Source organism: Notamacropus eugenii, chromosome 5 (assembly GCF_028372415.1).
Source record: "Notamacropus eugenii isolate mMacEug1 chromosome 5, mMacEug1.pri_v2, whole genome shotgun sequence".
Classification (NCBI taxonomy): Eukaryota; Metazoa; Chordata; class Mammalia; order Diprotodontia; family Macropodidae; genus Notamacropus; species Notamacropus eugenii.
The window spans coordinates 163,226,758-163,253,819 of NC_092876.1; the positions used below are offsets into that span (position 1 = coordinate 163,226,758).

Below are 27,062 nucleotides of genomic sequence, written 5' to 3' on the forward strand. Positions count from 1 at the left end.
GAGGTCCTTGAGAACAAGGACAGGTTGTTTTTGTTTTTGCCTTTTATTGCTTAAAATTCCTGAGCATCCATGAGGCTGCAAGCCCCACCCTAAACAAAGCTGAGTTTCAAATTAACAAACTCACTGCTCTTAACCTATTTGTCCCCACTTCTCCATTTTACCAAATTACTGCTCCTGCTCCAGAACAATGCACAACCCCCCCATCCTCCCCCCCAGGGTTTCAATGTCCTAATACATGTTAAACTGACTTCTTTTTGGACTACTGAGTTCTGTCCACCACTCACTGCTATGGCTCTCTGCAACAATCCAATCACTTGGACTTCTTCTATCACCACATGCCAGGACTAGTTTCTACTACAAGGACTTTCATGAGGCAATGTCAGGATTATGTACCACTGGGTCTTAGGACTAGTCCAACTTCTCATCAAATAGGTCAGGAACTGAAGTCCCCAGAGGTTCAGTGACTTACCCAAGGTCACAGGGGTAGGATCAGAGTAAAGATTTGAACCTGGATCCTCTATCTCCAAATTCATGTCTTTTCACTATAACTCTTAAATGAGCCCAAGACCTAATTAATTGGCCAATGAAGGTAATCACATATCCTTGATGCCTCCCAATGCACAGCTATTTCCTTTAGACCAGCATTTTTGACTTCTACCTGCCCTGTACCCCACGCATACTTGGGTCCCTAAATGGCTCTCCCATATTTTGGTCCTTATCTTTATTACACTCTTGTCCTTCTAGAACTGATCCTACCTGGATTTTGTGAGCCTTCCTAGGAATTAGAGTCTAATCAATCAATCAATGACCACTCATGAATCTCTATTCCGGGCACTTGGGATAAAAGTACAAAAGACATCTTGCCTTCAAGGAGCTAAAATCCCACTGGAGAACTGTGTGATGTATTCACAGCTACATACAAAATGTTTGGTAGTACTAACTGCTGAGGTAATCAGGAAAGGACTTTGGAAGGAGTTGGTACTTGAACTGAACTACCCCAAATGACAACAAATGTGACTAAATACCTGCTATCCTGATACTTCTAAACCTAATGCTTTACTGCTAGAAATCCCACCTCACACTCTTACCCAGCACTATGATCTATCCACCTACTAAGATTCCTCCCTGCTTTCCATTACTGAGTCCCTGGGGCAACAACCTGGTTCCCAGGTCTTTACTTGCTGTCAGACTCCCCTATTACCAAAGATCCAAGAGACCTCTGATGGCCCACTGCTAGGATTGTCTGTGATTACCTGCCCCATCCCAATGATTCCTACTTAAATTCAAATTCAACCAACATTCATCAAGTACCTATTGTTTACAGAGCACGGAGCCAAGTAGTTAGGGAGCTAGACAATTTAGAAAAAAATATCATCCCTTCAGTAGCTGCCAGATAAGTAAGAGGATAAAGCACACCCAGATAACTATAATACATAATATTATATGGCATGTGCTTTGGAGAGATGCAAAGCAAAGGATTTTGTGAAGTCCAAAGGGAAGGGTTGTTATTACCAGTGGGATTAAGAATAGTTTCAGGGAGTATGTGGTATCTTAGTTGACCTTTAGGGGATGATTAAGAAAACATTCTGTGGATGAAAAGGAGAAGCATCTGTTCCAAGTGTATGGAAAATCATTAGCACAACAATTTTGATCCCTGTTAGCTATCTCTTAACTCTAAAGATGGAAAGGTTTGCCATTGTGTTATCATCCATTGGCCAAGTCCAGGTTTCTTATGAGTAATGAAAACAAAACAAAGAAACTTATATGTCTGGGAAATTATTTGACATATAGATTATAACTATCTGAGTGTACATATATTAATGATTATCTAGATATATATGTATGCATGTGCACACATGTGCATGTGTTTGCAGCTCAGGTTCTTGAAAAGAAAGTGTAGTACACTGAAAAAAGAACCTAATCCTTTTTTGGACCAAAGTATTTTTTTTTCAGATTCACCCCTTTTAGCCTTAGGTCAAAACATCTCCCTTCTTAGTGCCCTGACTTGTTGCCTCAGCCCCTCTCCCTCTGGATATCACTTGGCAAACCTCTGATTGGCCTTTTCTTGGGCTTGAACATTCAGCTCCCTAGTAATTTTCCCTGAGCTAAGCCTCATCAGTCCATCAGCACCTCCTGGCTTTTTTTAAGCCTTCTCTCAACTCACTGAAAAGCTTCATTGGTTTCCAAGTCCTGTGACCTCAGAACTAGGCATACAGAAAGGAAAGTCTCTGGAGCTATTCAAGGATGAAGCTGTTGTTGACCTTGTAACACAAATCACTATCACTGAGAAAATTTGCTGTATTCTGTGTCTGAGACTTCAGTTTGCTGATCCCAATGAATAAGACTTTCCTAAAGACACAGAGGAATGCAAACATTTTGGGAAAACTGTCCAGGTAACAAGTCTTTCTAGGGTTTCTGTCTCTACAAGAATACCTCATTTGCCTGTCTGGTTCTCTTTTCTGTCAATACTCTTAGATCTACAGTCACAGTACACGACCATTTAAAGACCTCAGCCCAGAGACCTGGGTTACTTGTTTTTATGTACTGTTAACTGGAAGTCCCAGAGAGGGAAAGAGGCTGATGCCCTGGCTGGAGCCTTCCTGCCATAGGTACCTGTGAGTAATAACATTTTCACCTCTTTTAGGGACTGATTCTTTAACCAAAAGGAAGAATTCTTAAATGAATATTTCAGGTATCAGTAAGAGATTGGTGGAGGAAGGCACTTTGGGAATAGGTGTTTCTTTCTACCACATTTATACCACTTAAGCAACTCTGTGCTTATAGACCTTGCCCCACAGAATGACTATGTTATCTAATACCTGAAAGAAAAACCATTAAAGCTTCTGTGGGAGTCTTCCATTTATTAGTTTTTCAAGATGTTCCAGGAGCTTGGGGTAAAAGTGGCTTCCTAACCATTTTTCAGGAGAAACAAGTTGACACAAGTAGTCAAGATTTTCACCAATCCAAATGAAACTGAAGAGCTTACTTAAGAAGACATAGAATTAAAGTGATAGAAAGTTAGGAGTGGAAGAAACCTGGAATGTCATCCAGTCACAGAATTTCAGAGATGGAAGGAACACCTTTAGAGTACACTATGTCTGCAGAGGAATCCCCAACCAGTGGCTCTCCAGCCTTCATTTGGAGATTTCTAACAAGAGAGAATTTTCTGCTTTCTGAAGCCAGCCCATTCCAAGGGCCTTCCATTATTTGTTCTTTCTCTTTTATCCTAATGTACCTTTTAAAAAGCCCCTTTTGTTGTCTTTATTATATATTCTTATCCTCTCTGTCCTTTTTCTTCCTTTAAAATCTAAGGTGCACATAAGATTGCCTACCCTTGGATTCCTTCCCTCCTATCTGGCTGCTCTTTCTCAGTACTCATTGCTAGATAATCATCTATTGACCCTTAATTGTAGATGTACTCCCATAATAAAATTATTATTATAAGTATAATTTATATAGGACTTTAAGGTTTGCTTTTGAGTTTAGATCCCTCTATGACCTGAATTCAGCTATCCTTTGAAGACTCGTATTATGATTCCCCAATTGATAAATGATCAAAGGATATGAACAGGCAGTTTTCAGAGGAAGAAATTAAAGCTATTTATAGTCACATGAAAAAGTACTCTAAATCATTATTGACTAGAGAGATGTATATCAATATAGCTTTGAGGCATCACATCACACTTATCAGATTGGCTAATATGACAAAATAGGAAAATGATAAATGTTGGAGAAGGTGTGGGAAGGTTGAACACTAATTCATTGTTGGTGAAGCTGTGAGCTGATCCAACCATTCTGGAGAGCAATTTGGAACTATGCCCACAGGGCTATAAAAATGTGCATACCCCAGCAATATCATTTCTAGGACTGTATCCCAAAGAGATCTTAAAAATGGGAAAAGGCCCCACATGTACAAAAATATTTACAGCATCTCTCTTCATGGTATTCAAGAACTGGAAATCAGGGGATGTCCATCAATTGGGTAATGGCTGAACAAGTTGTGTTACATGAATGTAATGGAATACTATTGTGCTATAAGAAATGATGAACAGGAGAACTTCAGAAAAACCTAGAAAGTTTTATATCAACTGATGCTGAGTGAAGTGAGCAGAACCAGGAGAACCCTGCACACAGTAACAGCCATAGTGTGCAGTGACTGAATTTGATAGACAGCCCTTCATAGCAATGTAAGGAAGTAAAACAATTCCGAAGGGCTCATGATGGAAAATGCCATCCACATCCAGAGAAAGAACTATGGAGTCTGAATGCAGAGCGAAGCCAACTATTTCTTTTTTTTGTTTTGTTTTGTTTCTCATGATTTCTCCCATTCATTATAATTCCTCTATACAACATGACTAATGTGAAAAAATGTTTAATAAGAATGTATATGTAAAACCTATATCAGATTGCAGGCCATCTTGGGGAGCGAGGATGGAGAGAGGGGAAAAAATTTTAAACTCCATTGTCTTTGCCAAGAAAATGGTATGATCCATGGAGTCTTTAAGAGACACAGACACAACTGAATGAGTGAACAACAATGTATTCTGCAGTCCAGTCAATTTGGCCCTCTTGATTTTCATAATATACAATATTCACTCTATCTCTGGGCCTTCACATAGACTGTCCACTCTGCCTGGAATCCATTCTCCATTCACTTCCACCTCATAGAATCTCTCATTTTCTTCCAGTCTCAACTCTGGTGTCTCTACCAACAAAACTGCCTGATACTTACTACCTATGAAACCTGAGAGGCAACCTAGTACGGCAGATAGAGCATTAATCCTTAGTCAGGAATACCTGGGTTCAAATCCTGGCTCAAACACTTAATGACTGTGTGACTCTGGGCAAATCTCTGGGCCTTAGCTTCTTCATCTGTACAATAAGGGGATTGAATTTAGTGACCTAAGGGGCCTTTACGTCCCCGCTACGTTGCTAAAATGTCAGGCAAGTCACATCTTTTGTTGAAGTCCACTTTTCCTCACTTGTAAAATATGAGGTGAGTGGGTGGGGGAAGACCATTAACTGATCTCTTAGGTCCCTTCCAACTCTAACTCTAGTGATTCTGCTTGTTTGGAAAGTTTATTTGTTGGTCTGTTTTTGTTTTTTGTTTTTGTTTGTTTTTATGAATGGCCAAGATGTATCCCAAGTAGAATATAAAGTGGGAAAATTCACACATAAGTGTAGGTACTGAGGGAATAATTCTGTAATTCGTCTCTTATTTCTCCATCACATGCACTGAACGAAGAGCCATGTGCCATGTTCACATCTCTAAGATGCCAGGTAAGATAAGTATTTCATTTGCATGGGTTCAGAGGCACACATGGGACTTTTCATTTGCTGGCATCCAGTTCTCACTCAACTGGTTATTCACATGTGTCACACATGTCTTCTCTCTCTTTTTAATGCCTAGGCATTCCAGTAGTTCAGTCAAGCAGTTAATCCATTTGGGAAGATAATTAAAGCCTATGAGGCAACTGTGGAAATGGCCTTGTTACCTCCACATCTTGGTTTCTCTGTTTTTCCTCAAGACTCAATTCCAATTCCAACTTCTCCAGGTCCTACTAGCTGCTGGTGCCTTCCCTTCTGAGATTATCTCCCATCTGCTCTTTACATGGGCAGCTAGGGGGTGCAAGAGATAGAGTGCCAGGTCTGGAGTCAGGAAGACTCCTCTTCATACATTCAGACACTTACTAGCTGTGTGACCTTGAGCAAGTCACTTATACTCTGTCTACCTCAAAATCCTTATCTATAAAATGAGTTGGAGAAGGAAATGACAAACTACTTCAGCATCTTTGCTAAGCAAACCCCAAATGGGGTCACAAAGAGTCAGACACAACTGTAAAAACTCGACAGCAAAAAATCTGTATGTGTCCTTGGTTTCCTCATTAGAATGTGAGCTCCTTGGTTGGCAAGAACTTTTTTTTTTTTTGCCTTTTCTTAAATTAACAACACTTAGCATGGCATCTATGATCATTTAACAAAATGTTTGCTAACTTACTGACTATAGTGTTGACAAAATAGGGATAGCCCCATAGCAAAGAGGAAAGGTCCTAAGGCAACTCAGGCTAGGACTACATTAACCTCCCAGCACCCTTTCACTCCCATCATCTTCTCCCAAACAAGTACCAGCTTTTTCTGAAAAATCTGCTTTGGGGTTAAGCTCTCTACACAAACGAGATCTCATGCTTAACCTCTATTTGCAGCCAGGTGGCAAAGTAGGTGGAGTCAAGGAGACCTGAGTTAAAACCCAGTCTTCGACACTAGCTGTGTGACCATGGGCAAGTCCCTTATCCTCTGACTGCCTCAATTTCCTCATCTGTAAAATGAGATAATAATGGCACTTACCTCCCAAGTGTGTTGTGAGAATTGAATAAGATAATATTTGTAAAGTATTTAGCACGTTACCTGACACACAGTAACCACCTAATAAAATCAACAACAATAAATATAATAGCAATAAATCACAAGTCTTTCTTCCTAACAACCCTATGAGAAAAGCAGTATGTCATAATGTCATATCAACATGCTAACTTCCAAATGAAAACACTGAGACCAAGGGCTTGAGTGATTTGCTGACATGACATCACCAATTTGAAAACCATATTCAAGCACAAATAAGGAGAACAGAGAAATTCACACCAGGTCTGCTGATTCCAAGTTGAGGGCTCTTTCTACCACACCACAGTCTGGAATGGGCCAAGATAACATCCATAAGTCTACCCTAGGTTCAGCTTTGCATATGCTTGTTTTCTCTACCTTGATTTTGAGTGGATTCACTAATTTCGATCAAATTTGCTACATGACAGCCTGCTGTGGTGGAAAGGACACTAGACCTCAAGTCCTTACCTCAAGGAGCTCTGCTCCCTACCACGTATGTGACTTGGGCTGATCATTGTACGTCCCTTCTTGTTTCCTCCTCTTTAAATGATGGAGTTGGGTTAATGACAACAGAACAATTTGTGCAGTGCATTACATATCCTGTCTCATTTTATTCTCACAACAACCCTATAAGGCAAGGGCTATTATTATCTTAATTTTACAGTTATGGAAACCAAGGTTCAGAGAAAGGTTTATAATGCGGGGTCCCGTAGCTAGTTATGCCAAAGGTTAGATTTGGGCAGCTAGGTGGTGTAGTGGATAGATTGATTGCTGGGCCTGAAGTCAGGAAAATCCTGTCTCAGACACTTGCTGTGTGACCCTAAGCAAGTCACTTAACCCTGTTTGCCTCAGTTTCCTTATCTGTAAAATGAGCTGGAGAAGGAAATGGTCCACCACTCCTGTATCTTTGCCAAGAACACCCCAAATGGAGTCACAAAGAGTTGGATGTAACTGAAGCAATTGAACATCAAGATTTGAACTCAGGTTTTCCTGACTCATAAGTCCTGTGCCTAACCCATTAATACTACTTAGCTACTCTAGAAGGAACCTTAGAAATCATTTAGGCCAACCCTTTCATTTACAGATGGTAAACTGAGACCCAAAGATCACTAAGATCACATAAGTGTTAAATAGCAGACCTGGCAAATGAAAGTCTTTTCATCTCAAATCCAACATTCTCCCTAGTGCTATAATCTATGTCAAGCTCCATTCTAATTATAAACATTCTGATTCTGCAACCTTCATATCACATGACCCCAGATTAAGACTTGGCAAACTTTCCAAAAGGAATCAAAAGAAGAATGGCCACAAGATTTCAGTTTAATTCCGATTTAATTGTCACAGCTGCCTTTTGGTTTAGATGATTAACAAAAGGGGATCCACAGTCTCATTTTTTAAAATTATTATTATTTAATTATTATTATTTACTATGCAGTTGTCAACAAAAAAGTCAAGCTTATACCAAATTCAAGCACAAATAAGGAGAATAGAGAAAATCGAATCTGTTGCTTGCCATGAGTGACAAGGCTGTTTCAGGATGTTGGACAGAAAAAACTCAGTGTTTGGGGAAGTTTTCAACATTGAAATATGCATGTTTAGATGTTGTTGTTGTTAATTTGGATGGGCTTAGTATGGTTCTGATTAGCAGTCAACACATGATGTGAAGTGCCTGCCTGGAAAAAGGCTGCAAAACTTGGGAACGTGTTTTGTAGATGGAGACCCACTTTGTAATGGGTATTAGGAAATCGTCACCAGCAAGTTGTTGCTGTGTAGCATTTATTGTATCCCGAGCAGCTGCCAAACACAGAACAAGACACAATGAGACACCAGTCCCAGCTGGCACTGGGGAGGCAGCCAAGATTTCCTGTCCTTATCTCTGTCATTTGCAAAGAAGAAAGTCTGAGATGCAGAGCCCCAGAGAAGTTCAATTTCTTTCAGAGACTGTGCCCTCTTCCTTCAGACAGTGGGGATTTTAGTAACAAATAAAGATGGTTATCAGCTTTGTTGTCGATGCAGGGCAGAATCTATGGAGCAAAAAGCCTGTAGAGTCTCACTCACATAACACATATCACAAATACTGTTATTTCTGAAATGACTGAGCCAAAAATGGTTCCCCCAGAGAAATGTCTTTGAAAAGTGATTCTAATACTTGCCCCATGGATTAGAGCCACTCTCTTTTCTTCACAAATGCTCTCAAGTTTCGAAGCAAAATAAATGGAATCAGTGCTTTTGTTTGAGTTTATATGGAACAAAAAGAATAGGGTTAGATGAAATCGGCAGGTAATTCCTAAACCTCATTTGAACCAGCGACTTCCTTCTCCAGTCTACCTGTCACCAGACTTGCTAACAAGTTGTGGTCAGTCAGCAAGCATTTGCTTATTGAGTTCTCATGGAGTATTCAGTACTACAGCTTGAGGCTCGAGCTATCAGCTCAAAAAGGTTAAACTGTCACTTGTTAAGTACCGTGTCTCCCCATTCCCCTGACTTTTCTTCAGTTTCCTGGTCCCTGGCCAGTTGGAAATGCTACACACAGGATAAGCTAACAAAAGTTGGGTGGGACCAGGGAAAGGGAAGGGAAACAAAGAGTCTTGATAATGTTCAAGCTGCATATAAGGCTTCTTTATCAGGACTTTGAGAGGCAGCTTGACAGAGTAGACAAAAGGCCAGCTTTGGCGCCACGAAGGCCTAGGTTCGGGTCTTGTCTCTGGCATTTATAATAGTCTGAGCTATGTGATTTGCTTCATCATTTAAATTCTCTAAGGTTATTTGTGTTACAGGTGTACATCTCCATAGATGTAGGAAGTTTCCATACCAGAGATTCCATACACTAAAGGAATCACAAATCTGGACTTTTCCCCCACCCCCAAAAAAGTAATAAAATAAAATCACACATAGACAATCCTTCCACAAAGCTACAATGAATATGAAAGCAACAACAAAATTCTCAAGATAGAAATAAGTTTTGCAATCCCAAGTTCCCCCTTCAATCAAAGCCAAACAAAATGTCTTTGTTTGTGCTGTCCCCGAGTCTGATTCCTTGGCAGCGCTTCATGACAACAGCAACCTAGTCTTAACAAACAGAGAGGATTGTCAGCTGCAGTAGATGTGCTCAATGCAAGTGTGGCTGTCCCAGTTCTCTAACTATAGAAAGCATTTTGCTTCCATCTCCTTTCCCAGTTTCCTAGAAAGGCCACAATATGAATGATGCAATGAACACAAAGAGTTAAATAAGTTATTAGTTAGTTACTACACATGTTTGGTAAGGGGTCAGGCCCATGCATGGTGCTACAGGTAGATGGGATTGACTCCCTGTTCCTCTCAGACTACAAAAGCCAGGAGTGAGCCCTGGAATAAGTCTGATGGAAGGGAATGAGGACAAGATACTCACTTCTTATCCAGACACTACCACTAACCAGCTGTGTAATCTTGGACATGCCATTTATCTTCTGTGAGCATTAGTTGCCTCATCTATAAAATGAGAATGTCCCTTTCAGCTCTAAAATTCACTGATTATGTTGCTTCCTCTCCCTATGATTCTATGAATAAGTTTCATCAAAATGAAATATCACCATTTTCTATTCTCTAATTACTCCTATAATTCACAGATCATAGACCCAGACCAGATGGTACCTCAACAAGTCTAACCCCTTCATTTTACAGATGAGGAAATGGAGGGCCAGAGAGTCTAAGTAACTTACCCAGGATTCGAACCCAGGTCTTCTTGACTTCAGCATCAATACTCCTTCCATTGTACCATGTTGCCAATGGAAAGTTTTATCTGGCCACGTATACTTTCATGAATGCAAACAAGTAGTTGAGTATTGTCAGATTAATAAAAAATCTAAATATGAACTAGATTTTCCAATCTCAAGCTTGTCCAGGGTTTATGTCCCAAGTCTCACATCATGGATTACCATGATGGTTCTTTACTGGTTTCAGTTCTCTTTAAATATTATGCAGTGATCTTTATTCAGTCCCTCTACTTTCATTACACTAACATTTTCCAACCACCACCCCAATGCAAATGACTAGCCTCTACATCCACAGTAAAAATGTTTTCCTTCCTGCCTTTTAATTTATAAATCCAACTTTCTGATGATAGAATGCAAAGGGCAGATGCCTCTGGTGTCAGGGTTTCACACCAAGCTTCCTCCCAATTCACAGCTTTTCCTCTGACCCCTCAGTTTTAGAATTATTCAGTCCTTTCCATGGTCAATGATCCAGTGTCAGAAGTAGAGTAAACCCTGGGGAGAGTGGTTTTGCTTCCTCAAATGGTTTCAGGCTAATGAATGCATTGTTAAGAGGTAGGAAAATTGAGATGTTTACTTGCATGACCTATGATTGTGAGAAAACTGTAATTTCTTAGCAGAGTGTGACCTGAAGGACGTATTATGAGTTTTAAACCCACTGCCCTATTGCTTACAAAAAAGTATTTTCCTATGAGACTTTTTTTAAATCAATGTCTACCTTCCTGGGAAGCTTTGCAGCAGCTTTCCCTCTATTAAGCTAACTCTGAAAATACATGAACTTGAATTCTTCAGAGTGTAAGCTTTTTTTTTCTAATTAAAACAATTCTTTAGGGACCCATTTAAAGTGCTTCAGTTTTATTGTTTGCCTTGATGCATAGGGGAATGTGTTCATTAAACTGACTTGTACAGAAGCCCAGATTAATTTGGTCATTATAAAATTAGCTGATGGTGGGGGGCTCTCAGCATGAGATTTTCAGGTGACCCTTAAGTTGGTGTCAGTTTCTTGGCTTGGTGAAAGATTCCCTAACATCACTAACACTACACAAGAGTACACAAAGCTTTGACCCTGAGTTCTAATCCTTTCTGGGCCTTTGCCTGAGAGAGGAATGTTATACTTTCTGAGTGGCAAGATAATTCTGGACTTACTTTCCCACCTCATTAAGTCACATTTTGCAAAAACATCCATTATCTGTGGGGACTATGTAGTGATGTTCAACTGAGAAAAATTAAAAACCATAACTAGATCTTTGTGGGGCTTTGAAAATCCAAAGGAGCTTCTTGGGTTATGGCAGTCCTCTCACCCAAGGTAATGAAGTTTTGTGCCCTTTGATCTGGCAACTTTTACACTGCTTCAAGGTCATGATGTTGGAAGAAGACTCAAGAATCAGCTTAAAAGCATCTATACTGGACTTTTTTATTCGACCTTATTGGGTTCAATTAGATTAGGTGAGAAAAACCAAATTATCAAAGGGAGAAACAAATTTCCCTTTCCCAATTTGGAGAAAATACTTTGGATGAACATTTTATTCTCCCTAACTCTCAACTATCATCAGCAGACAGACATCACTTAGGGTACAGGCCACTTTCTGAGGAAATGGCAATTTCCTTACTTTATTAATAGTGAAGAACTAAAATTATTTATGGTTTAGAAAAAGCTGACCACTTGACCAAACTAGACTGTAGAGCCATAGCAGATTAGTTAACTCTCAACTTTCAGCCCTCGGCATTTTGCTAGCTGAAAATTCTAAATCATACTGTCATTTGTTTGCTACCACAGGCAGTTTCCCCTGAACCTCTAAGTGAGTTTGCAATATTATCTGTGCCCAAAATGCCATGTGAATTAAGAGCAGGAAGCCACATGTTGAAAAGAAGAATCACTCTGACTCTCCCTTACAAAAAGTCAAAATCTCAGTGGATGGATTCTCCTGGTCCATTTTTTCCTTCTACAACTCCCCAGAGTTGTCATAAGATACCTTAAAGCCAATCCGTTTACAGACACTAAAAAGCACATGAAACAGGCTGCCAATAGTGCCAAAGAGAGTGTCCAGGAGGAGACAGAAAGTGCCCCCCAGACCCACAGCAATCTCTTTCAGGACAGTTGGGATGGCACAAACTGTGTACATGGGGAAACTGACAATGTCCACAAGGACTCTGATAGGGATACTCAGAATTCGGCAAATGGTTTTCAGCAGGCAGCAGAGGATGCGTAGAAGGGCCCTGATGATTTTGACAATGACCTTGACCACTTTCCAAGGAATGCTCACCAATTCTTCCCCAATGGCCATGAAGTAGGACACTGTTGCTGAACACATCTTATGGATTCCATTTTCCAGAATATCTATAAGTTGTTTGGTAATGTGCCACAGGCAATAGAGAGCATTTTTCAGGATTCCAACCACAAGGTAGTATGTTAATTGGAGAAGTTTGACAAAAGGGGTAGCAACAATGCTGCCAATTGTTCTGAGCAAGCTGCCCTCATGGGCTTCCTCTGGCAATGACTGAGCAGACCGTTTGTTCCGAGTACTGGATAACTGGCTAGAACTTGACTTAGCCTGGACCGTTCTCTCTTCATCCTGTACGTGGTTAACCATTTCTAATATTTTTTTCATTTTCTCTGTGTCTTGGTCTGCTTCCCCACAATTGTTTTGGAACAGCTGAGTCCCAGATGGAAGCAGCTTTTCAAGATCCTTTACCATCACATCTTCTATGATATCCCCATCCCTCATATGCTTGATGAATCCCATAGCCCACCCTCCAGGAGCAGCACAGCAGGCAGCCAACCAAACCAAGTCAGGGACAGACACTTTGTCCTTAACTCTGCGATCTGAAGGCACTGCTCCTGCAATGACATACAGGTCATCCCCATTCCCACAGTATGGGGCCAAGGCAAGATCCATTAGGCTATTCACATTCATGTACCACCTTTCCCTTAGTGATTGGGTCATAGGTGCAGCATTCGTGAGGGTGTATGTTGCCACCTGGAAATCATCACTGTTAAGGGAGCTGAGGTACAGTTGTCCTTTTTGGTAATCAGAATCCAGGTAGTCAGTACTTAGGGCTTGGTTGCTTCCAAGATTGTTTACAGAGTTAACAGCATCGGCTTCACTCATCATTTCTCCAAAGTTGCTGTTGGGATCATCTATCTGAAAGGTAAGAGAAAATACTACATTAAGTCAAAAGCCCATAAAACATGTCCCTGGCAAAAAAGAAGCAGATTCTTTTAATGAATATTAAGTACCTACTATATGCTGAGCACTGGAGCTGAACAAAAAGGGAGGTACAAAGTTGACTAAAAAAAGTACAATTGTTGGTGCCCATCAGTTGGGAAATGGCTCCATAAATTATGGTATGTAAATGTAATGGAATAATATTGTGCTGTAAGAAACGATGGAGAGTTTCTTTTTTGTGTGTGTGCAGTCACATAAAACATATTTCCATGTTGTGAAAGAAGAAACAGGACTCCTCCCCCAAAAAAACACACAAAAAAGTGAAAAAGAAAAAAAATGCTTTGATCTGCATTCAGACTCCATCAGTTCTTTCTCTGGATGTGGACAGCATTCTGCACCATGAGTCTTTTGTAAGTGTCTTTGATCACTGTATTGCTGAGAAGAGCTAAGTCATTCATAGCTGGTCATCATAAAGTACTGCTGTTGTTGTGTACAATGTTCTGATGGAGACAGTTTCAGAGAAACACGAGAAGACTTGTATGAACTGATTCAGAGTAGAGACGACAGAACCAAGAGGATACTTTATACTATGGCAGCAGCACTGTAAAAATAAATTTTGAAAGACTTAAGAGCTATGATCGATCCAGTGATCAACCATAATTCCAGGGAGGTAATGATGATGAATATTACCTACCTCCTGACAGAGAGGTGTTTTTCCTAACAATAAATATTTAAAACAATTTTTCCCCTGGGGCATCAGGAGGTAAAAATAGCAGAGAGAGAAAAAAAAATACTTGGTCACAGTGTCCTTGCTCACATGTGCCTTCCTGCTTAGTAAAGGCATAATTCATAACATGGGTAACTCCAGTATATAATATGACATGATAAAGTCATTAGAAATAAAAGCAGAACCAAGTATACTGTGAGGTTGTCCTTACATTATGAGAGGGAAGGTCATCAACCACTGGGGAGTAGCCACTATTTTGTGAAGGAGATAGTTTTTCAGTTGGACTTTAAAGGATAGGTAGGAAATTCAATAAGAAATTAGGGGGGAAGGAGGACATTCCAGGCATAGAAACAAGTTTGATTCTGACAGAAGTCATAATGAAAGACCTTAATGTGTTCACTATGGACTAGAAACATTTTTAAATGTCCTATAATTTCAGTAATTACAGCAGCAATTGTAGCATTGAGCAAAAGATAGTTCATCCCATCCAATTTACATTTGGATGTAAAATACATGCAATTTAGTTTGGTATTTTGGAATACAGATGTATGATACCAGTGCTATTGATTATATATTATATACCCAGAGGATCCAGTCAAAAACAGGCAACTGGACACAGTGTACAGAGAGCTGGCCTCAAAATAGAATGACCTGTGTTTGAGTTCCACCTCTGACATACCCTGCTTATAGGAAATCACATAACAATATTCCAGTCCCCCTGTACCATCAGCCTCAACTCTTGAGGATTGTAAATTGCAGAATGGCTGCTAATCTGCATTGGTGAAAGGAGTTTCTTCAGCAGGGAGTTTCCCACATGAATGAAATCACAGGTCTAAACAAAACAAAACAAATCCAATTATAAAGGTGAAAGTTACAACGAAGGCTGTCCTGTATCTAATAGAATTACATGACCTAAAAGGTGATTGTGAGTGGTAACGTAGAGAGTTACTGAAATCAGCCCAAGAAAATGTCATGTAAGATTATTCTTGCCTGCCTGAGTAAACATCAGAGCATCCATCAAAATGATGGGATCCAGTCTATAACAAAGGACATGCTTTCCACCATTACAGTCTTCAGGCTGGCACAGTCATGTAATAATTTTGCACATGTGATGTTACCTGTCCTTTCATAGCAATGGTAATAATATAGAAATATCACCTTGGGGGGAACTTTCTGAGAGATTTCTTAGAAACTAAGGCTAAAGTCATGGATGCCCATTAACCAGTTGTACTTCATCAGGAGTCAGCTATTTTCAACTAAATAGTGGTAACTATTTCCAATTCAATCCAACATATATTTGTTAGCCACCTATTATATGCAAAGTTCTATGTTAGTTGCTGGAGAGACAAAAAAAAAAAAAAGCAGAGGCAGAAGATGGAATATTGTATATGGGGAACCCCAAGTGGACCAGTTTAGCTGAAGATCAGTGGGTATGAGGGGCGTAAGCAACATGAAATAAGTTATGAAAGATAGGCTCAAGCCAGACAATGAAGGGTTTTAAGTGTCAAACTGAGGATATATGGGTATGGGTGTGTGAGTATGGGCTTGAAAGTATGCATGCAAGTATGAGTCACAGTAGATACATGTTTAGTATTTACAAAATCTTTGCAAACTGGAATTCCATGTGTGTTGCTATTTGTTCTATCCCTTCCCACTCCTTCACTGAGTCAGAATCTGACACATTGGGAGGTCATCAACGGATGAAATATCACCTCACCTACTTAGAGGCAAAGGTTTGCAAAGGCTTAGCTCTCTCTTTAACTATATCCCCACATTAGCCCAAACAGCCCACAATCCTGTCAACTGGGAAAGTTCTCAAGGAAAAAAAATAGTTTTGGACTTGTCTTTAATCTTCCATGGTTCTATGGCTCCTTCGGGGCAAATTTTTCAGTTAAGACTGAAAAAAACTAAACATTAGAATGAAAATGAGAAAAGTGGATCTCAACACACTCATAAAAATTAGAACTGCAATTCAAGCAATCAACAGAAACCTTCCAATGGTTGGCTAAAATTCAAGGCACATGTTTGCACTAAAATTTTATGTGCTGTGGTGTGGATAAACACATGTATTACTCTAATCAAGGCATTTAAATCAAACTGGGGAGAAACCACTGAGTTTAGTGTTGATCTTTAGGCACTTACGTACCTTTAAAATATCCAAACCAGGGCAAAAGTGAACTTTAACCATATTCTGTTTGGACTTAATTTCTTGATGACATTTATTTTTTAAATGACTGGTTTATAAGTTAAAATATTCACAGCTCTGTTTCTAGTGGCAGCAAAAGACTGGAAACTAGGGGCTCATTGATTGAGGAATGACTAAAAAAATTTGGTTTATAGAAATAGTGGAATATTATTGTACCATAAGAAATGCTGAAAACGTACCAGAAGCATGAGAAAACATATTCTTGATGAGGTAGGCTGAAGCAGGAAAATAATATACAGAATGATTACGACAATGTGAATGGAAAAAACAAAAAAACTAAAAGAGAACATCATATAAATATAATGGCCAAGTATGGCAATAGAGAAGTTGAAAAAATACATTTCCCTCCTGTATTTGTATAGCTGGGGGACTAGGGGTATGAAATATACCACATACTGTCTAACACGGTTGAAATGTTGCTGGTTTTCTTGAATTGCTTTTCAAATCTCTGTAGCAAGACATAGCTAAGTGGGAAGGGGAGGGATATAATAGGAAATGAAAGTGAAGTAAAAATAAAAGGTATCAATACAAATTTTTTTGAATACATGCAGTTGGATGGACTTGTTCTCAAACTGTCAACTTAGAGTGGGGACAAAGGGAACTGGGAGATTTTGGGGTGTTATTGAAAAATGATTTGTCCTACTCCCTTTTCTCTGCAATGAGCACTCTCCTCTGTGCCCCCACCTTTGCTTTCAGGGGTCTCCTCAAGGCAGGATATTATTAGTTAGCTTTTTATTTATATGTATGCATCTTTTCTGCCTAACTGAACTATAAACAAGAGGAAGAGAAGAACTGTACTTATTCATGTTTACGTATACCCACAGTGCAAGAATGGGGAAAGGGGAAAGGTAAGGGAAAAGATGCATGGTGCTTTGCACACAGGTACTGGAAAAATGCATATAGCTCATTAAATTCTTATGCAAAAGCCCAAAGAAACCCTACAAAAGGGGACCAGCCCTTGCAATAAGTATGCATCTTTCCCATTCTGTCTCAGGATGTTTCTTGAAGGCAGAGTGGGTAAAGTTTATTGAAAATGTACCGCAGAGGGAGCCACAGGTGACATTTCTACAGTAGCTTCAACCCTTTTCTGAGTCTGCAGCCAACCATGGATTTTAGAAGCCCTCTAGCCCTGTACCTTGCTACACAAATTGGCTGTCATAGAGGAAAGCTAAAAAGTCCATTTCTTTTGCAGAATATTGCCTCAGCTGCAAAATTGTAAAGAATAAGCATGGCTTGAAAGAAGAGACATGGGAAGACACTCCCACCACACTCTTTTGCTGAGGTCCACAAATGTTGTACATTGCACATATTTTCAGACTTTTTTTGATGTATTAGTTAGGCTGATTTTCCCTCTTTTTCTTCATCTTTAGAAAATATTAGTTATTACATGGAATGTCTCTCTGGGAAGGAAGGAGTGATACTGGGAGAGAACATGGCATTGTAAAAAAAAAATTTAATAAAATAAAAGAATATTGCCTCAGTCAATGGGGTAAAAAAATCTATCTTGCCCTATAAGAAAACAGAGGGGATAGAGATAAGAGAAGGAAGAGGTAAGATACAAGAGACAGCAGATTGGGGGAAGGGGTAATAGGAATGCACATTGGGTTGGGATGGGTGGAGGGGAAGGATGGGGAGAAAACTTGGAACTCAAAATCTTGTGGAAGTGAATGTTGAAACCTAAAAATTAATTAATTAATTTTAAAGAAAAGAATATTGCCTCAGCTCTAAATAGTTGGGTGATAAGCACCATGGAAACACAAAGTTGAATTCCTTAATCTTAATAATAACTATGTGATCAAGACATTGAGGGTCACTGAACAGAGCCCAAAGCCTCAAGGCCAGAAGTTGCAAACCATGGTGCTTAGCATACTGCCTGGCATGTAGTAGCACTTAATAACTACTTATTGACTGACTAAATGACAGATAAGTACAAGGTACAGAAAGAGACATATGTTTGTGGACATGACTTCTGCATGAATTTGTTTTACTTGACTAAGCTTATGTGTTAAAAGGGCTTTTTTGTTTCCCTTAGTTTTTAATTGAAAGGGGGAGGGTCCAGGAGGATTAAGTAACAATGACGTAAGACAAGAAGGTCATTGAAACATTTTTTTAATGAACAGAAGAGAATAGAAGATGTTCAGAAAAAAAAAAGCACAGAAGAGTTTTGAAAGTAATGTGTGGAATTTATTATACACTTTTTAAGAAGCAAGTGGTAGGAAATGGAGATTTATTGTTTCATATAAAACTCTCTGGGAGTTCTATATATTTGGAAATGTTCTTTTTTTGGTGTTTCAAGTTCAGAATAAACAAATACAATTTTTAAAAAAATTCTAATTTGACTTTGGTCATTAAAGTGATGGATATTATTCTGACCCGCAACATCTTTTGTATCCAAGAAAACTTTTGGATTAGTTGAAATAAAGCACTCTCTTATTCAGTAGAAGAGCTGAACAGAAGCACAATATATTAATGAAATAAGCAACTCTCCACCCGAAATATCCCTAGTGGAGGCAGTATGATGAAAAAGTGGTGGACATCTATTAAGCAACAACATAATATAATATGATATGATATATCACATAATATGATGATGGTGATGACAGCATTTACATAGCACTTTAAGGGTTGTAAGTCTTTTACAAATTTCATCTCATTTTACCCTCACAACAAACTGGGAGGTAGGTGTTATGTCTATTTTTAGGTAAAGAAACAGACAGACAGAGGTTAAGTGACTTGCCCAGGGTCCCAGAGCTAGTAAGAGTGTGAGTCTGGATTTGAATTCAGGTCTTCTTGATTCCAGGTCCAGCACTCTATCCACTGCACTACCTAGTTGCTAAATTTAATCTCTCTGTGCTCCTATTCCATCATTTATACTATGGGCATAGTAAGACTTAAACTCGCTGGGATTCCTTTGTCCATATGTGTATTTACTACACACTAGATATATTCTGATATCTTTTTGAGATAACAATTTGCTGATGATACGGTAAGGATTTACATTATCTGGAATGAAATAAGCTCTTAATAAATGCTTGCTTAAGGAATGAATGAATATCTAAAAACAGACTCATTTCCATAAAATGTCCCAGTCACATGTTATTAATGTGATTATCATCAGTAATATCAGATTTTTTTTTTCTCCTTATGCTTTGAAATATCAAGTGTACATGTATTTTTCCAGACTCTCAATAGGGACTGCTTAATGATCTCATTATTGCATTTACTGTCACCTACTAACAACACAGCTCCCCAGAGGAAGAGGCATAGCTGGGAGGTAAGAGATGATCTCAATTCCCAGGGGTTTCTAGGCTACACCTGCCTTTTTTCAAATGGAACCAGGCCACTGTTTGGTCTCCAAGAGGACTCTGCTTTGGTGATATGCACAAACTCCCCTCTGGCCCATCCCCCAAGCAACTGCCCATGCTATTTAATATCATTCCTCACCACTCTTTCTCAATCTCACTCATCCTCCTCCTGGCCCCTTATTGTAGGAATTCTTCAGATGTCTGACCTTAACTGAAGGTCTTCTCTTCATGCTCTTTCCCTTGGAAATCTAACATTCCAATGACTTCCACTACCACCTTTGTATAAATAACACCCAGCTCCACGCCTCTGATCTAATTCTCTCCTGAGCTCCAGGACCACAAATCCAAACTCCCAAGAAGGTATATATTTTTTTAAAGATTAGGAGTAGAATGAATTAATTTATTTATTTTTAAAATTAACTTACTTGTTTTCAGGTTTCAACAATCACTTCTATAAGATTTAAATTTTCTCCCACTTGCTCTCCCCTCTCTCCCCAAGATGGCATGCAATCTTGTATAGGTTCTACACATTTATTCTTATTAAACACATTTTCACATTAGTCATGTTGCATAGAAGAATTAAAATGAATGGGAGGAAAACCAAAACATAACACAAGAGAAAATAGTCTGCTTCATTCTGCATTTCAATTCCATAGTTCTTTCTCTGCATATGGATGGCATTTTGCCTCAAGCATCTTTTGGGGATGTTTTAGGTCCTTGCATTGCTGTGAAGGGCTAAGTCTATCAAAAACAGTCCTCACACACTGTGGCTGTTACTGTTTACAATGTTCTCCTGGTTCTGCTCATTTCACTCAGCATCGATTCACATAAGTCCTTCCAGGTCTCTCCAAAGTCCTCCTGTTCATTATTTCTTATAGCACAGTAGTATTCCATTGCATTCATATACCACAACTCGTTCAGCCATTCCCCCAATTGATGGGCATCCCTTCCATTTCCAGTTCTTGGCCACCACAAAAAGAGCTGCTAGAAATATTTTTGTACATGTGGGACCTTTTCCGATTTTTATGATCTCTTTGGGATACAGTCCTAGAAGCAATATTGCTGAGTCAAAGGGTATGCACATTTTTATAGCCCTTAGGGCATAGCTCCAAATTGCTCTCCAGAATGGTTGGATCAGTTCACAGCTCCACCAACAATGAGTTAGTGTTGCAACTCTCCCACATCTTCTCCAACATTTATCATCTTCCTCTTTTGTCATGTTAGCCAATCTGATAGGTGTGATGTGGTATCTCAGTTGTTTTGCTTTGCATCTCTCTAGTCAGTAGTGATTTAGATCATTTTTTCATAAGATTACAGATAGCTTTAACTTCTTCCTCTAAAAACTGCCTGTTCATATCCTTTGACCATTTATCAATTGGGGAATGACTTGTATTCTTGTAAATTTGACTCGGTTCTCTATATATTTTAGAAATGAGGCCTTTATCACAGACACTAGTTGCAAAAATTCTTTCTGAGTTTTCTGCTTCCTTCCTAATGTTGGTTGCATTGGGTTTGTTTGTACAAAAATTTTTCAATTTAACATAATCAAAATTATCCATTTTGCACTTCATAATATTCTCTATCTCTTTTTGATCATAAATTTCTCCATTTTCCATAAATCTGACAAATACACTATCCCTTGCTCCCCTAATTATAGTATCAGCCTTTATACCTAGATCATGTATCCATTTCGACTTTATTCTTGTGTACAGTGTCAGGCCTTGTTCTATGCCCAGTTTCCACCACACTGTTATCCAGTTTTCCCAGCCATTTTTGTCAAAGAGTGAGTTTTTATCCCAAAAACTAGGGTTCTTGGGTTTATCAAACAGTAGACTGCTATATTCATTGACTACTCTGTCTTGAGCACCTAACCTATTCCGCTGATCTATCCCCTCTATTTCTTAGCCACTACCTAGTGGTTTTGATGATTGCTGCTTTATAATAACACAGTTTGAGATCTAGTAGGGCTAGGCCACCTTCCCTAGCATTTCTTTTCATTAATTCCCTTGATATTCTGGACCAAGAAGATATTATCTGACTTTCTTGCCAGAACCTCAAATGCAGCTTAACCCAAAAGAGCTTATTATCTTTTCCCCTAAACTCATTCCGTCTTCTGACTTTGCTTGGTTCTGTCTTTAGCACCACCATTCACCATACCTCTCATGTTTGTAAACTTATTTGGATTTAAATCCAGTTTATATTCAATTTACTTGCAAGCCAAGACCTTGCCCTCCTGATGTCACTGAACCTCTTCGAGAACCAAGGATGAACAACTACAACAAGCTTATAAAGGCCATGGTCTCCCACTGCATCCAGGACCATCACCAGTTATCTTGACCTATATCTTGCCACTGGATTCCAATGACTCTAGAGGAGAGAGTGAGGCTGATGACTATGTATAGCTCTGCCTCATTTAAATCTAATTTACTTGCAAGCCAAGACATACACTTTCTAATGTCATGGATCGTCTTTGAGAAAAAAGGGCACACACCAAACAACAACAACAACGTTTGTAACCTTATACTTATCTTTGACTCTTTCCTCTCTCATACTTCTCATCTCCAATCAGTAACCAAGTTCTTTCCATTTCACTTCTTCAACCTCTCACATCCATTATTCCCATTGCCACTATTCTATAACAGGCTTCATTATCATCTACCTATTGTAATTTTTAATGAGCCTTCCCATCTCTGCTCTCTGTTCTCTCCTCCGACTTCCTTTCACACACATACAAACCATTATTTGCATCATTCCTAAAATATTCTTTCTTATATTATTTCATTCTCTGGATTTTTCAACCACACTTTGGCTGCCTTCTCCCTTGGCCTCTGTGGCCTCCTTCTCTCATTGGTGAGTTTGTTCCAGAACTTCCATTTTGAAAAAATTCCCAGACTGCCATGCTTCACTCACTATATTTTGCCTCTATACTTAAGCTGCTTTCTCCTTTGGGCCCTGTAGCCAACTTCTCTCATTGCTGAATTTCTCCTAAAACTTCCATTTTGAGAAAAAGCCCAGGCCAGCCATTCTTCCTTCTTCAAACTTTGCCCCTATGTCAGTTTTCTCTCCCCATACCCAACTTTTTCACTCCTTTTAATGTGCTATCTTCTCCTATTGGAATGTAAGCTCCTTGAGGGAGAGAAATTGGATTTGTTTTGGCTTTTTCTTTGTGTTTGTATGCCCCTCACATTTAGCACAATATTTGCCATAAATAAGTGCTTGATAAATGCTTGTTGGCTTGATTTGTGTCTGGTTATATCCAGTAGTATGCTGGTAAATATTTAACAACCAGCCTTGATGGAAAGGGTGGAATATATGGAGGTTATATTTTAGGTTTAATCTATATCATTAACATTTTCTCTATCACTTTCCTGGCACATCTAGGTGGTGGTATAGGAGATAGAGTTCTGGGCCTGGAGTCAGAAAGACTCCTTTTCCTGAGTTCAAATCCACCTTCAGACATTTACTAGTCATGTGACCCAAGGCAAGTCATTTAACCCCGTTTACCTCAGTTTTGTCATTTGTCAGCTGGAGAAGGAAATGGCCAGCTATTTCAGTATCTTTGCCAAGAAAACTCCAACTGGAGTCAGGAAGAGTCAGACACAACTAAAACAATTCAATAGCAGCAATGACAAAACTTATCACTTTCTTAATTCTAGACAATCTGCAAAACAATAAATCAAGTTGTAATGCAGTTTGCCTATTTCCAAGATGTAAAGGCTCACACTGAAAATTTAACAATCAGCTCTTCCCAATGGTTTCAACATACTCCTGATTATATCATTACTCTGCTTAAAATACTCTGTGGTTCCCTATTGGCTCCCAAATAAAGATAAGATTTCACTGCCTGACATTCAAAACCTTCCACAGTCTGGGACCTGCCATTCTCACTTTCCAGCTTTATCTCTTATTTCTTTTATTTATTATTCTCCTCTAACCCCTGCATTAACCCTACTCTGTGTTCTAACTAAACTTCACTATTCCCTTCCTCCTAACAATGCCCTGTACTCTCCCTCTTCCATGCCTTTGTTCACACTGTTAGCTGTGCCTAGAAAACTTTCCTTTCCCTGCTTTATCTATTACATCCCAAACTATCTTTTAAACATCATTTCAGATACCACCTTCTCTAATGTCCTGCCAAAAATAATATTAGCATGAGACTTCTTACAATATTTTGTTTTGTGACTCTCTAATAAACTTATTATATGGTATATAGTAAACATGGATGTCTTTATTTATATAGTGGACTATAGACTCCATGGGTGCAGACATCATGTTTTATTTAAACTTTGCATCTTATCCAGTGTCTAGCTCAATGCTTTATACAGAGTAAGCACTTAATAAGAGCTTGTTCAATGAAATGAAAGATTAAATTAGAATGAGAGTTCAGGACAAAGTAAATGAGTGAGTGATTTGTCTTTGGAACCGTAAGTCTGAATAATAGGAGTGAGCCAAGCAAAAGATTTAAAAATAGATCAAAAGAATAGGATAGGCAGGCTCTTGTTAGCTACAGTTAGATACATATAGAAAAAACACCCATGCAATAAAGCTTAACCTTCTGTTTCACTAAAGATGATAAGGTTATAGATTTAGAACTAAAAAAGACCTTAGAGGACCAGTCCTTTTATTTGACAGATAAAGAAACTGAGGCACAAGAAGGCTGTGATTTGCCCAAAGTCTTACAAGTAAAAAGTGGCAGAGGATTTGAACCCACATCCCCACTCCAAATAAACCATCATTCTTTCCACTATATCTCCATACCTCCCTTAAGGATTTGTTCTTTGTTCTCAAGAATGAATTTGCAAGTACAACATTTTGTCTGACAAAGTTTTGAAGAAGACAAAGCCAGTAACAATAACAGAAAGGAAACAATAAAAAGAACATTTTTATCCACCTACCAGGATGATTTTTTTCCAGGCCCTGTAAGCAGTTTGTTTTTGTGCTTAAAACATGAACAGCAGACTGCTCTAAAACAGGGATTTAGAGAGGAAGAATGGCATCCAAGAAACGCTCATTCAGTGAGTCTATGAGGAATCAGCCTAAAGAAGGGAACAGTAAGGTCATGTCACAAACAGCCAGTCTGGGGCTGCCTCTTTAAAGAAATTGACCTGGACCTACAGACTGCTGTACCTCTATAAAGACTGAGGGAATTCGCTGCTGCACCGAGGGCTATTTCACAGAACCCCAATCTTAGGTTATTCTGACCAAAATGATCTCTGCAGAAAGGCTAAAGAATTGAAATTACATGGTCTGGAGAAGAAAAGGTAGAGAGAAGTGGAGAGGGCTTAATTATAGTCTCTAAATGTTTAAGTGATTACACAAAGATGGAGAGTGATTGTAGGTTTAAAGTTCAGCATAAGAAAATGCTATCCACATCCAGAGAAAGAGCTATGGAGTGTGAATACAGATTAAAGAATACTATTTTCTTTTTTTTTTTGCTTTTTTTTCTTTCTCATAGTTTTCCCCTTTTCTTCTGATTCTTCTTTCACAACATGACCAGTTTGGAAATACGTTTAACAGGATTGTACATGTATAATCTATATGAGATTACTGTCTTTGGGAGGGAGGGAGAAAAATTTGGAACTCAAAAATCTTACAAAAACTAATGCTGAAAATTATCTTTACATGTAATTGGAAAAAAAAATAAATTACTATTAAGGGTAACAACACAACAGAAGTCTAGCATAAAAAAAAAAGCCTTCTTGACAGGGCTATTAAACACAAAAGGGAAGCTATGGAATCTCCTTCCCTGGAGAATTTTAAGTCAAAGATAAAGAAGCATCTGCCAGGATGGTTTAGTCCAGGCACTTCCGGACAAGACAGTATAAATTAGATGTCCTTTCCAGCTCCCTCTTGACCCTGTGGTTCAATTACCTACGTAATTTTTCAGGCTATTTCTATTTCAGTGGAAGAGTTACTGGAAGAAGAATGGAGCGGAGAGAAGAACAAAGGAAATATTTTTGTTCCTACAGCATAAAGTCAGGGACTCTAAAAAAGTATTTCTTCATGGACATAAAGGGGATTATTTTGCTATCAGGTTGCCCCTTGGACCCATGTTTCTTTCTTTGTAAAAACCTAAGAGCCAAAGGCTCATACATGCAAAGCACTGTGGAGGTCCCAGGTTCTCCTTAGATCCTGTAAAATGCGTTTCTGATGGCACTAGAAAGCAACAAAGATCAGAGGACTTTTTATAAGGCCTATCAGAACAAACCATGGAAAGAATTAGTATAAATTAAGATTCCAGGAAGGAACTACCTTTTCCCCTCTAGGAGTCAGGGTATCAGTAGAACTGAAGAAATGGGAGGAGGTAGATAAAGAGGAGGGTGGAGAACAGAGAGATCAAGCTTGGGGAGGGACTTGATTTATTGTGTGCCAGAATCTTCATCTCTAAAAAAAGGAATAAAGTCTAAAACTGACCTACTTGGTGGGTGGAGATGGAGAAGATTGACACCAAAGTTCTTTTCCTTTGGCTTCTAAAACATCTACCCTTTCCCGGGAAATGAAAATTTCTTTAGTAGAATTAAAACATCATTATTTTAAAAGGAAAGGAAAAAAAAGGAAATTTTCCCCCCTCCCTACCCCCATCCTTTTGCCTTTTTTTCTTCCAATGCTTACTTATTGGAGAAAGAAAAATGACCAAAGAGAAAAACAGAAAAGAAGCAAATCTTCTCTCTAAACCAGGGGTGCAGTGCAAAAAGAGATAATGGAATGGTGCCCTGTATTCATGTCTTTTTTTTCTCCCGGCAAAACAAAAGAATATGAAAGACAACCATTTGTAACTTCCGGAAACATAATAGTAACAGATCATTCTTCCTGCTTGGAACCCAATGGCCAAGATTACATAAGGAGTGAAATGTACAAGGAGTTTGTAATTAGTGAGCCCTAGACTGAAGGACCAACACTATCCCTTTCTGACTGGGTGGCCTTAGACAAGTTGCTTAAACTCTGAGACTCAGTTTTACAAGAGTCAAGAAATCTGGGTTTTAATCCCCGTTCCACCACTTTGTCAACATCATTTAAATTTTCAGGGCCTCAGCATCTGCATTTGTAAAATCAGGCAGTCGGATTAATATCCTGTTCAACTTTTACATCCTTTATTTGCACTACTAATCTCACAAGGCTATTATGAGGATCAGGATGAGATTAATTAAAAATAGATAACATTTATATAGAGCTTACTATGTGCCAGGAACTGTGCTGAAAACTTTACATACATCTCATCTGATCCTCACAACAACACTGTGAAGTAGGTACTATTATTATTTCCATTTTACAGATGAGGAAACTGAGGGGAAAATGACTTGCCCAGTGTCACACAGCAAGTGATTGCCTGAGACTGGATTTGAATATGTGTATAGTATATGGATAATATATAATGTGTATAGTATATGTATGGTATGAAAGCAGAATGTATTCACATCATATATGTATATATTACACATATAACTTCAATATGTATAAATAAATCATAAGCAACACTGTATAGGAATAAATGCGCATAAATACATGTAATTAATTTTTGAAATGCATGTA

General features: G+C 38.8%; 1 protein-coding gene across 1 annotated transcript in view; it reads right to left on the minus strand.

Annotated features, from left to right (window-relative positions):
• Positions 1 to 7,691: 7,691 nt before the first annotated feature.
• Positions 7,692 to 27,062, minus strand: part of ENDOD1 (endonuclease domain containing 1) — a 34,260-nt gene continuing 14,889 nt past the window's right edge. Inside the window, exon 2 of the mRNA XM_072611305.1 lies at positions 7,692 to 13,270. Within this exon, the coding sequence (XP_072467406.1) occupies positions 12,071 to 13,270 (1,200 nt within the window). The 3' untranslated portion in view covers positions 7,692 to 12,070. The remainder of the gene's footprint in view (positions 13,271 to 27,062) is intronic.